A 13,266-nucleotide genomic window follows, 5' to 3' on the forward strand; every position below is an offset into this window, starting at 1 on the left:
GCTAATTTTTGTATTTTTAGTAGAGATGGGATTTCCCCATGTTGCTCAGGCTGGTCTCGAACTCCTGACCTCATGATCCACCCACCTTGGCCTCCCAAAGTGCCGAGATTACAGGTGCCAAGACACCATGCCCGGCTAATTTTTGTATTTTTAGTAGAGATGGGGTTTCACCATGTTGGTCAGGCTGGACTTGAACTCCTGACCTCAGGTGATCCACTTGCCTTGGCCTCCCAAAGTGCTGGGATTGCAGGTGTGAACGGGTTATCTTTAAATATGAACACCTGGCCCTGTTTGGGCCACACGTGATGCTGGGGATTAAATGGAACTGCACAGACCAGCCATGAAGATTCCCAAGTTGGGAACCAGTTGAGAATCTACAGTAAGAAAGTGAGCCTGAAAGTGAACTCAGAGATCTGAAGAGAGTGCTCCCTCACCCCTTTCCCCTGACACCCAGTTTCCAGCAGTGTTGATGTAGGAACTGAGCAAGGAAAAAGGTTAACGTCCTACTCGGGAGTTATTGGTTACAGCTGTAAAAGGGAGACCTGAGCCTCGTAGCATTAGGAAGAAACCAAGCTATTAAGCTTTGTTCAATTGGGAACTTATGTGCTTGTGTTTATGCAAGCTGCAAGGAGGTTAGACAAAAATGCAGTACACAAGGGTGCTTCCTTGCCTAACGGGCCCTGCTACATTAGTCATGGATGTTGGTTACACCCACTGTTTTACCTCTAACATAGGAACATTCCTGCTCATTCGGTGGTGGTGTGCGAATCACCCGGCCAGGCCTAAGATAGGCTGGCTGCAGCCTTTGATGCCAAGAAAGCCTAGGGAGGGAAGTTAGAAGTCTGATCTCATGGAAAGGGTCCTATCCTGTGTCTTAGGAGAAGGGATCATTGTCTGGAACAGAGAAGTCCCCAAGGAATTCTCTCTTCCCCATCTGTGCAAGACTCCCAGGCTTAAAGAGGGCTCTAGTCCATCTGCCTGGGGGCCACGGCTTTTTGCTTCTCTGCAAAGACTCAGTGAAGGGGGACCCCAGTGAGCCCCGCACCTAGTCTCACAAGGCACCTGGCTCCCGTGGCAGCCAGGGAGCTCTCAGCCAACTTCTAGAGGGCATCAGTGCCAGAGCTGAATTCACACAGAAGAGTCCAATGTCTTGGCACCACACTCCCGCACCCCCTCCCCCGGCACTACCTCTCCTCACCTTGAGAGAAGGAGGTGTATACCAGCCTCTCATCGAACTTCTGGACCTGCCGGAAATTGTTGATCATTTCTCTGGGGGAAGGGTCGTCCATGTGTGTGCAGTAGAGGGCTGTCTCCAAAGCCAGCAGCTGAGGACAAGAGCAGAAATAGCCCGCAGGCAGAATGACCTCCTCGCCTGACCCCCTGGGAAGAGGCTAGCTCTCACCTCTTGCACCTGGAAGAAGCCTCGGGAATCAGCTTCTGTGGGGCTGGGTGGGAGATATTAGAAAGCAGCGGGAAAGCCGGACAACTGCTTCCCTCCACAGTGGGTGACTGGGAGCTGCGCAGCGCTGGGTTTGTCTTCCCAGCACCCGAGACTCCAGGGAAGGGCAGTGCTGTTAGTTCCCACTTATACCCGGAATCTGCCCTGCATGGAGGGAAAGCCGGGGTGATGGAGTGCTCCTTAGCCTCCCACGGAGACCGCGTTCCTCTCATGAACTTAAATTAGAGCCCAGCTCTCAACCAGAGGGTCGCAGGGCTTGTTCTGATGGTCACATCAGAAGGAATAAAGGAAGGAGGTAAGCATTTCAGAGGTCATCTGACTACAGGTTCCATGGCATTTTCATGCACCTGCATAGATTACATAACCCGTTCCCAAGGCAGTTTCTGGGGTAGGATGTTGCTGCTTCCCCACATGTTTCATCCATCTCTTGGTTCATCACGTCCCCATTCCTGTCCACCCACCTGCTGCCATTTACCAGGTGAGTCAGAGCAGAAGCTGATTGTAAAGGAAAGAAACAGCTGTGAGGCTGCCTTGGCCGCATGAAGCTGGGGTGGGGCTGTGAGCCAGGATGCAGTGCTGGCCCCAGCCCCGTCTCCTGGGGAGCCATTTTTCTTCTCATGAATTTAGGTTGTGGAGTACAGGTACGAGCAGTGACATGGAACTCAGATGACCTAACTTTGGGGCTCAGCTTTGTCACTAACCCGCAGGTCATCCCACAAACTTCTACTCTTCTCTCCCATCTCCTATCAAAGAAGAAGCTTTAGCGACGATGGCTAAGGATTTTGTTCCCCAGTTTGCATTAGACCTTGAGCTTCTTGGGGGGCAGGGACCCTCACTTAGTCATTGCTGCAATCCCATTTGTTAAATGATTTCATCTGATCCTGTCTTTAGTCTACCCTGTAAAGGAACCAGACTCTCTCCTGCCTGGGAAGAGAATGCCACCTCAGCCACTGAGGATATATTAGCAAATGCAGCTTTATAGCTCTTTTTTAAAAAGAACAAGGAGACATGTATTCATTTGCCTAGCCTGACTTCTTTTGAATCTCAGCCTGGAATTTCGGCAGTGCTTTCAGACAACTGTGATATTTGGAGAGGTTTTGAAGAGCTGCCAATGAAACTAAGTGAGGAAATCAAGTCGTTGATTATGATATGGGGGATGACGGGGACTGAGGTGCCGTGTGGACTCTGGCTGAGTTTGGCACGACAGTTACCTGCTCCTGGGAAATCTGCACGGGGTTTCGGAAAACTGTCCAGACCACAGTAGGGTTGCAAGGGGGCGTGGTCAGGGACCCCCGGTAGCGGTAATATTCAGCCGTCCTCTCCGGAAGCAGCTCTTCAATGTTGAATCCCGGAATGAATGCTTCCTGACCTAGAGAGACACGTTGCAGAGGTGATGCTGTCAGTCTCCCTCCCTAGGGCACAAGTGCAGCTGAACAGGGTGACTGAGCCTAGAAACATGAACTAGCCCCTTTCAGGGTCATCTAACCCCAGGACCTGGTTGCAACATCATTCAACAACCTGCTCCTCTTAACCTGGTGAACATAGACAACTCCTGCCCCTTGCATTTGTTTTTCTTAAAGTCACCCAGGGCTGACTACCTCCTTCTCCAGCAGAGAATGAATATGCACGCAAGGACCCCTCACCTTTGTACTTTACATGTTGAAGGTGACTGAAGATCTTGTCATAGGACGGATTGAAGGGGCCCATCTGCAACAGAGACAGGGCAGGTTACACTGGGACAGAACAGGATAGGCTGAGCGGGATTGACGGGCAAGGCTGTGGGTATGTTGCCACCACTGCCTGAAGGATCCACTTTACTGGACAATTAGGATGGATCACTAGGCTCTTGGGAGTTAGTGTAATGGTCCTGCCTTCTTGCATCTCAGGATGTCCTGTTTTCAGCTTAAGGCATTGGGCTTGAATGTCCTGGGATATGGGGTACAGTGTGTGCTCTTGATGATCCAGAGGTGAGCCTGAAGTCTGCGACTAACATCCATGTCACCCAGAACTTAAGGAGCTCTGAGTTCACAAAAGCCACGTCAGACCAATGAGCATGTGGGAAATGAGGTACATGCTGCCTCATTCGGACAAAAAACATGCAAGTCAATCAGAAGACATTCCTGTTTCTTGGGATAAACAAAGAATTCATTCCAGGGTCCATATAGAGCAGGGGTCCCCAACCGCCAGGCTGTGGACCAGTACCAGTCTGCGGCCTGTTAGGAACTGGGCCGCACGGCAGGAGGTGAGCAGCGGGCAAGCAAGCATTATAGCCTGAGCTCTGCCCCCTGTCAAATCAGCAGAGGCCTCCCATTCTCATAGGAGCACAAACTCTACTGTGAACTGCGCATGCAAGGGATCTAGGCTGTGTGTTCCTTGTGGAATCTAACTAATGCTTGATGATCTGAGGTGGAACAGTTTCATCCCAAAACCATCTCCCTCCCTGCTCCCTGGTCCGTGGAAAAAATGTCTTCTATGAAACTGGTCCCTGGTGCCAAAAAGATTGGGGACTGCTGATCTAGAGGATGGAGCTTGGATAGCAGGAGTTGTATCAAGAGTTCAGGCATCTGATGGGTCAGATGGAGTATCATGACCCTTTTCCAGCACCGGTGCTCCCCAACCAGGCAATTCCATGCCTTATGCAACAGAGCTAGACGTTGGGGCCCGTGTTTCCAATGGACCAAAGAACATTCCCCATTTCTGCTGCCCAGGCACAGAAGGTGCTGCCTCCAGGCCAAGAGAAAAGGTGCACTACAGGAGGATACCCCCTGCTCTGGAGTTGACACAGAGCCGATACAGGAACAGCTGATTGTCAACAGGTATGCATGGAACAAAAGGCAGAATCCCAGTCTCATCCCTGCTTCAAATTTCACCTGAGAACTTTTTAAATAGCTCTTACCTCAATGAGAACAGCTAGGACAGCGAGGCCTTCTGACTTGTTGCTAGCAGTGCTGGCGTCAGGATAAAGGTCTGAGTTATAATGGACAATGTGCAGCTGCAGTAGGGGAGAAGCCACCCATTAGGGGATAAGTGACTCATGGGAGCCTGTCGCTTCTGCAGAAGACTTGAATCCAGCTGTGAGGACAGAACCCCAGCCCCCACAGCCCCCCAGACTAGGTTAGGTATCTCAGACCCTCCCCTTATTTTGCCAAGGATAAGGACATGTGCCCAAGGTGGTCAGGGCACGGCTTGTTTTGATACATTTTAGAGACATAATACATCAATCAATACGTGCAAGATACACTGGTTTGCCGGGCGCGGTGGCTCACGCCTGTAATTCCAGCACTTTGGGAGGCCGAGACGGGTGGATCACGAGGTCAGGAGATCGAGACCATCCTGGCTAACACGGTGAAACCCCGTCTCTACTAAAAATGCAAAAAATTAGCCGGGTGTGGTGGTGGGCGCCTGTAGTCCCAGCTACTTGGGAGGCTGAGGCAGGAGAATGGCGTGAACCCAGGAGGCAGAGCTTGCAGTGAGCCGAGATCATGCCACTGCCCTCCAGCTCCAGCCTGGGCGACAGAGCGAGACTCCGTCTCAAAAAAAAAAAAAAAAAAAAAGATACACTGGTTTGATCTAGAAGGGCAGGACAACTCAAAATGGCGGCTTCCAGGACACAGGTAGATTTAACTTCTTTCTGACTGGCAATCAGCTGAGAGTTATCAATAGAAAGGAATGTCTGGGTTCCAATAACGGGTTGTAGAGAACAAGATTTTATCATGCAGATGAAGCCTCCACGTAGCAGGCTTCAGAGAGAATAGACTGTAAATATTTCTGATCAGACCTAAGGTCTGTGTTGATGTTAATGAAGGTGGGCTTTTCCTGAATTAAAAGGGAGGAGGGTATAATGGGTCATGTCCAACTCCCTCTTCCCAGCATGGCCTGAACTAGTTTTCATGTTAACTTTGGAATGCCGTTGGCCAAGAGGAGGGGTCCATTCAGATGGCAGGGAGGTGGGGTGGGGGGCTTAGAATTTATTTTTGGTTTACACAACCCACGCATTTTTGTTGGTTTTTTGTCCTTGAGACTATGACATATGGAGATTTTATCTCTATTTCTTTTCTCTTTTCATTCATCCTTTTCCATCTCATGTGTTTATAAATATAATTCAACATATATTATTGAATACAGCTTAATTCCCCCATTTTGAACTTTAAGTGGCTCCTTCTAATTTAAAAAAAATTATATATCAAATTATTTCTTCTTTTAAGTGGTCCTCTACTAAGGATTTCTTAAGAGCTCCTGCTTCACCATCTTCCCCTCAAAGGACTTAGTCTGCCACACTGCCCACACCATCTCAGCCTGGCATCACTTTGAGAAACAGAGCTGAATTCTATATGATTAAAACCTCTGAGGTCCTAAGTCCCTATTTCCTTTTACAGCTGACCTTTCAGCTTGTGGTTTGTCTGTACTTTTCTTACTGTGTTCAGAGGAAGTGAAGACTAATCCAAGCATAAAGGAGCTCCCTGTTGAGGAGATTAAGATAGAAAGAATCTCTTTCTTTTTTTTTTTTTTTTTTTTTGAGTTGGAGTTTCGCTCTTGCTGCCCAGGCTGGAGTGCAATGGCATGATCTCAACTCACCGCAACCTCCGCCTCCCAGGTTCAAGCGATTCTCCTGACTCAGCCTCCCGAGTAGCTAGGATTACAGGCATGTGCCACCAAGCCTGGCTAATTTTGCATTTTTAGTAGAGATGGGGTTTCACCATGTTGGTCAGGCTGGTCTCGAACCCCCAATCTCAGGTGATTCACCCACCTTAGCCTCCAAAAGTGCTGGGATTATAGGCGTGAGCCACCGTGCCCTGCCAGAATCTTCTTCTATGGACTCCATCCAAAAGAACCACTACACTTTCAAGGTCCTTCCTTAGAGGACCCACCTGAGGGACACCTTGATGTCTTTTCTCTAGTATTGGCATTTATGGTTCATCTTAACCAGACCCTTGGTCTGATGATGTGACTTAAGAGCAGAAAATACAAGAAGAAGAAATATTTTTAGGCTGCGAGCAGTGCCTCACGCCTGTAATCCCAGCACTCTGGGAGCCGAGGCGGGTGAATCACGAGGTCAGAAGATCGAGACCATCCTGGCGAACACAGTGAAACCCCGTCTCTACTAAAAAATACAAAAAATTAGCTGGGCGTGGTGGCAGGCACCTGTACTCCCAGCTACTCGGGAGGCTGAGGCAGGAGAATGACATCAACCAAGGAGGTGGAGCTTGCAGTGAGCCGAGATCGCGCCACTGCACTCCAGCCTGGGCCACAGAGCGAGACTCCGTCTCAAAAAAAAAAAAAGGAAATATTTTTAAATACATAAACCCTGCCAATCTACACCCTAACCTCCTTCGTGAAAGGAAAATAAATCTCGAGACCCCCAAATCACTAAGCCAAAGGGAAAAGTCAAGCTGGGAGCTGCATCAGGCAAACCTGCCTCTCATTCTATTCCTAAATAAGATGGCTACAAAGATAAAAAAAAGCTACACATCTCACATTTTGCCCACTAGGAAATTCACTGTGGGCCGCAAGGTCTTTACCCGAAAGCAGTTCTGTTGAATTTCACCCTGACAGTGTCAATGGGTAACTTATCTTCACGGGTTCAGGACAAAGGACAGAACTCAAAGTCATCCCTCTGCTCACCTGAGACAAATGCATATCTAATTGCTTCCTCTGCCCATGTCTATTTCATCTTGTAAGAAGGCAGATTCGCTGAGCTACATGAATGCACAAGTGACTATTCCTCTACCCCGTCTCACATGTGAATGGCCGATCAAAAACTCAGAAGACTGCGACCTCTTGCCTTTTACCTCCCCACACCTTTTAAACATTTCTCCGTCTTTCCCCAGTATCTGCCCTTTCCCCTTTAAATATTGAAGCCCTCAAGATCATCTTTGGCGAAAGGCACAGACTTGTGCCCCTGTTTCCCAGGCATGCGTCCTTAACCTTGGCAAAATAAACTTCTAAATGGATTGAGTCTCAGACACTTTTTGGTTTACACCTTCTTTATTCCCCATGGGGGAAGCAGAAGTCTCAACACTGCAATTAGCCTGGAGGAAATTTCAGTTCTTGAGCTTCAGGGAAGGGCCTGCTCTGAAATATGTGAACCTCCAGTGGTGCCATCCTTTTGAGCCAGATCCAATCCCTTCCATGCTTGCAAGTAGACCTATGATTAGCCTGACACATTAAGCAGTTCAGCAGTTATGAACGGAGGGGAATAGTCGCTATTGGCCATGGACTCCCCTGGCTGATCAGTCAGCAGCATTTATCTCCTTGTATTTCCCTGTAAATATTCAGAGCCACACCCCCAGTTCAGGGCTATTGGAGTTCCAAAGTGAGCATCTCAACCCCCTCCTTGCCCCACCCCATCCTACAATTGCACAGGGCAAACGCTCTGCCCTTCTGCTAATTTTCTTTTGGCATTTTGGGGTAGCACCTCAAGGCGACATGACACGATGCTGTGCTGGGTGGCATCTTGTCCCTAGTGAGTCTGCTTGCCATCATGCCCAACACATTAGACTGTCAGGCACCCCTAGACTTGTGGCCAGGTAGAAGAGTGGCCCTAGACCCATGCCCCCATGTTCTAAACTCAACCCGTGCCGAGAGAACGGAAAGATAGCATCAAAAAGATGCGAACAACATGACATATGAAGAAAGGCTGAGAAGTTTGGGGGAGCAATGAGCCCAGTGTGAGTCAGCAGGAGATTTTCATCTGCACAGATAGGAAGGCAATGTCTAAAAGAAGGGCATGTGTGTCCCGCTGGGCCACCCTGGGAATACTGCCTCCCCAGCAGCATCACTCAGTAAAAGACACAGGGACAAACTCAGCATGTTCCGGAGAAGAAAGGGACCAGGACAGTGCAGATGAGCTGCAGGCTGGCGTGGCTGCACCCCCTGTGCCAGGGCCAAAGATGGGGCAGATAGCCTGAAGGCAGCCTGTCCCAGGCTCTGGTGTTATCTGCACAGCAGCCAGGTCGAGAGGGTGCCACACCACCCACTGCAGAGCAGCCTCTGCCAGACTGGCAGCCCTACTTACCTCGGCGGCGAAGTGCTGTCCGCTGACAGTGTGCTCAGAGCCGTGCGGGTCATTCGGGTTCCCCCAGTGCAGGTGCAGCTGTGTGGCACTGTAGCGAGACTGGAGGCCCTGGATGTGCATGTCCGAGGGCAGGTTCAGCTTCACTGCGGGGAATGGAGGAGCAGCCTTCAGAGCCCCGGCCAGCTGTGCACTGCCAGAGAGCAGTCAGGTAGGCAACACTCCCTCCACCCCCGCTGCCAGCCCCTGGAGCCCAGAGAGAGGCAGGTGAATGGAGTGAGGTGCAGAGCAGAGATGCAGCCTAAAGGTCAGACACCTGGGCTCTTTCCCTGACAATGTCCCCTTTTCCCCAAAGCAACTCCAGTGGCACCCGCACCTTCTTGGTTCCCCCTGGAAAATGATGCCAGAAACACTAACACTAGATCAACGGATGGGTGTTTATTTACATATTGATGGATCAGACACCTGGAACCTTTAGTGAAGTACCTTCCGAGCTTTAGAATTATACAACAACAATGATAACTGCTATTTATGAAGCATTTACTTCACTCCACGTGTCAGACCCCAACATACATAATCTGCAGTCTTCATGGTACCCATTAATATGTCCATTTCCAGATGGAAGTTCAAGGAGGCTAAAATTCTCACCTAGAGGCTCATGGCTCATAAGCAGTCAAGCCAGGGTTCAAATCCAGGTTGGTCTGACTCTAAGGCCTGGGTGCCCCTCCTAAACTGTGTGGTTCGTTGAGTCATTTATGATGGTCCAGAATTCACTCCAGCCGCACAGCCAATGAACCATGGGGCTCAGGTCTGTCTCCTGCCCTATCCTGAGAGATGTGCTTCTTCTGGGAAGTGCAGCCCTGGCAGGACCATCAGAGCCCAGGGCCTCCAACATTCCCTGGAGAGAGTGCTCCTGGAATCTCTCAAAGGCGCCCCGGCCCCATCCCTCCTCCTGGATGCTTCTGCAGAACCCTTCCCTGCCAGATGGAAAAGGACAGGCCTGACAGCCAGGGAGACCCAGACATACTCCTCAGGTCTCCAAGGCCTCACCCTCACCTGAATGGCCATTGTTGGTCAGGAGAAACTGCTCGTTGGCAGACAGATTGTAGCCTTGGAACTCGAGGGGCGTAAGGCTGGCGTCATACTGGAGGATGTCACTGTGCAGGTCTATGGGGGACTGCAGCAGGCCCCCACAGGACGGGTACTTCTTGGACCAGCTGTTCTCCCCATCAGGACCTGGACACAGAGATCCATGCTCAAGATTTAGAGTTTCTCACAAAGGGATTTTCCTTATCTTCTAATTCTCTCTTCAACACAATTACTCCTTTTCTCCTCTTTTCTGAATCCCCAGAGGTAAATCTTCAAGGCCCAGAGTCTCGGCCTCCAGAATCAGGTCCAGCAACCACTCAGGACCACCTGCTCTTAAATGATGTGGGGAAAGAAGGACTAGGGCTGCCCAGGCCAGAGCCAGGAGCCCACCAAACTCTGCTTTATTTTGTCCATTGTTCCTATTGGACACACACATCAAGACCTGTTGACTTTCAGTAATTCAGCATCTGCTTAGTCAGCACCTATTATGAGCCAGGAATTGCTCTGGGTCTTGGGCCTGCCAGGTTGAATACAATAGAATCCCTACTCATCCAAGCTGGCGTTCTAGCGGGGAAGAATTTAGCAAACCTGCAGGGCCACCCCAGGTGGGAAAAATTAGTGTCTCACTGACCACAGCGCCAAGTATTAAGTTGGTGCAAAAATAATTGCGGTTTTTGCCATTACTTTCATGCAAAAACCGCAATTGCTTTTGCACCAACCTAAATAGGTCTTTGTGGCTGCTGGCTTTGCAAGTGTGACCTTCCTGATGAGAAACCCCTGAGGACATTGACTCTTGATACCCACATTTAGAGTAACTATAGAACCCAATCTGATAGGGATGCTTGACAAATGTTAAATAATTATAGGCCTGGAATTGCAGAGTGAAGTACGGAGTTTAAGCTGGAAAAAAATATGACCACACTGTAAACTAATTATTACAATATAATTAACGCACTATCAGCGAAGAGGAACAGACTTTAAAAAAAGAAATTCCTCCAGGGCTCAAACTTCTTGCTAACTACTAGAAAACAGTTCCTCCCCTGGAAATAAAAATAAACATGCTACGTGCAGATGAACTTTCCTACTCCCACAGGGAAAAAGTCTTTAAAGAATGTAAATCTATGTTTAAAAGATTATCTCCATGGTAATTAAACAGACTTTCTGGCCAAGGTTTCTCCAGAAAAGCAAATAATTGGCAAGTCATGGCTTGTTAGGGTAGACCCAGGGTGTCCTGTGGGCTCTATCAGAGTTGGGGATCAAGCTTTGCCATCTGGGGTCCGTTCATCAGTATTTTGACACAAGGAAGGTGGGTAAATGGAGAAAAGGGGAAAGGAACACCATGTCTTCTGGAATTCTTCCGTAGACCACCACACTGTCTCACAAGAGTGTAAATGTTACATTGGCCCCGCAGAACCCCAACCCCTGCGCCGTGCTCTCTAACTAGGGGACTTTATCTGAGAGTGGGAAGAATCAGAAGCGACAGCTGGTACCCAGGTTCGTTTAAAATGCTATGAGGCGTTGGTCCCAGGCTTAGTTCTTACTTCTAGGTCCGGACACACACATCGGAACCCTACTGATTTTTCCGGCTGTCAACCTTAGGCTATGCATTTTCAGAAATGTTACAGCATGACGGAATGGCAGACTCTCCAGTCCAACCTTTCACTGGACACCAGTCTTCTCACTTGGGATACCAGAGTCTCCACTGAGCTATACTCTTCTTATTTTCAAGGCCTCAAAGTAACTCAACTACACCAAGATGGTGACTAGGGAAGAGGGAGTCTGGAGGATATCAAAGCAGGCACTCCGGGCCAAACTGGAGTAAGACAACCGTTCAGCTGGGGGGCAAACCGAATACTTTAGGGGCAGCAGGGAGCAGAGTGAAGCAACCATGAGACCTCATGTAGACCCCCGGGGTCAGGAAGAGACACAGCGCAGGGTAAGACTCCCTAAGTGAGGCTGTCAGCCTTTCCTGTGCTCTCAATACTGCCTGGGCCCACAGCCAGCAGGGCGGAAGCTGCCAGCCAGGCATGAATGCAAAAAACTCAAAGCAAAGAGATGTAGCAATGAGAAGCTTTCTCTTTGCACACATGACTAATGGGAACTGGATTGGAAGGGTTTTCTTTTCCTGTAGCGGGGGTTCAAAAACCTTTCATCAAGAGGGCACTTTACTGCTAACTAAACAAGAGCCTCGTGAAGATAGGAACCCCTCATCTTCGTCTCTGTGAACCCATATTATTAGTAGGGTCACATGCCCTCATGGGCATTTAGGAATCACTTTCCCGAAGAATGAAAAAGAACAGAGGGCTTGGGAAAATGTGACTTGGGGAATGTTTCCTTTTTCTCTTGCCCTAAATACACTTTATTGGAAGTTAGGACCAAATGAGGTATTTGGGGGCAGGAAAGACTAAGGATATTAAAGGCAGTAGAGTTGGTGTTGGAAAAACCTTTCTTGGAAAGAGAAGCAGCTATGTTGGACCAGGGGAGTCCAGAGAATGAGATTCCAGCATCAGCTGTCCCAGTACCTCAGTGGGTTATGTTCCCTGCTGGAGCCTCCATTGCCCTTCGTACAAATGGTGGGGGTGGTGGTGGGGACGGGATGTGTGTGGATGCTACGTTCTGGAAGCTTCCTTCTGGCTCTTAAGCTCTGATATTTATTAAGAATACTAGGACTAAGCACCTTCACCATCTGTCAGGCGAATTTGAACGAGTCAGAGAGGTTGCTCATGTCAAGGCAGCTACTGGGCCTGTGACAAGGTGCCCAGGGGAACCAGCTTTGGGAAAGAGGGCACAGGGCACCAGTGCTCCAGGACTGGCTGGGAGTGGACAGCCATGTGCATCAGGAACGTGCCCTGGTCCTGGCTGCCATCCACAGCGGAGTTCGTCCTTGGGCACCAGTCACAGGTCTGTAGGTCAGCAAGGTCAAGAAAGCCTTGTCTCCTCCTCCTCGTCCTCTCCCTCCTCCTCCTTCCCCTCCTTCTCATTGTTATTTTATTGTAGTAGCTTTGATCCTTATAACTCTATAACCTGATGGGGTAAGCAAGGCAAGAATTACACCATTTTATAGGTGAAAAGTAGAGATTTAAGTGATTTGCCCGAAGTTTGACTTTGGCTAAGTAACAGTTACTTCGCTTGGGTCACAGGACTTATGTGTCCTTCAGTATTTATCTAGGAGATTTTGTGCACCTGGAATTTCCTGGCTCCCCCACGCTCTCCTTGAAGACAAGGACCACGGCTCATCCATCGCTGCACTTCCCACAGTGCCTGGCGCAGAGCGGGCCCTCACATGTTACTAACTGGAACTCTCAACACCTCTTTCATGCTTGCTCCTTTCCCAAGGAATGCACGCCCACCTTAATTCCCTCATATATTTCTTCTCCTCAAAAAAGAGGAGGAGAAATGAGATCACTTGCTCAGGTTCAAAATGTACCCTCCTAGCTTTCTAGCTTACCTGTGTGCAAATGGCTTCTGTTTGGGGCCACTCATTGAAAAAGAAATCTGGGCCGGACACAGTGGCTCACGCCTGTAATCCCGGCACTTTGGGAGGCCGAGGCGGATGGATCACGAGGTCAGGAGATCGAGACCATCCTGGCTAACACGGTGAAACCCCGTCTCTACTAAAAAAAAAAATACAAAAAACTAGCCGGGCGAGGTGGCGGGCGCCTGTAGTCCCAGCTACTCGGGAGGCTGAGGCAGGAGGATGGCGTGA

General features: G+C 49.4%; 1 protein-coding gene across 3 annotated transcripts in view; it reads right to left on the minus strand.

The window, feature by feature from the left end:
- Positions 1–13,266, minus strand: part of CA12 (carbonic anhydrase XII) — a 59,415-nt gene that overhangs the window by 13,156 nt on the left and 32,993 nt on the right. For 2 of the 3 annotated variants that reach the window (XM_011967770.1, XM_011967763.1), the window contains exons 3-8: positions 9,528–9,707; positions 8,475–8,617; positions 4,356–4,451; positions 3,103–3,166; positions 2,671–2,828; positions 1,199–1,325 (exon numbers count right to left, since the gene is read on the minus strand). In XM_011967770.1, the coding sequence (XP_011823160.1) occupies positions 1,199–1,325; positions 2,671–2,828; positions 3,103–3,166; positions 4,356–4,451; positions 8,475–8,617; positions 9,528–9,707 (768 nt within the window). The remainder of the gene's footprint in view (positions 1–1,198; positions 1,326–2,670; positions 2,829–3,102; positions 3,167–4,355; positions 4,452–8,474; positions 8,618–9,527; positions 9,708–13,266) is intronic. The other variant, XM_011967779.1, reaches the window with a different exon arrangement.

Source organism: Mandrillus leucophaeus, unplaced genomic scaffold (genome assembly GCF_000951045.1).
Source record: "Mandrillus leucophaeus isolate KB7577 unplaced genomic scaffold, Mleu.le_1.0 Scaffold12, whole genome shotgun sequence".
Taxonomy (NCBI): Eukaryota; Metazoa; Chordata; class Mammalia; order Primates; family Cercopithecidae; genus Mandrillus; species Mandrillus leucophaeus.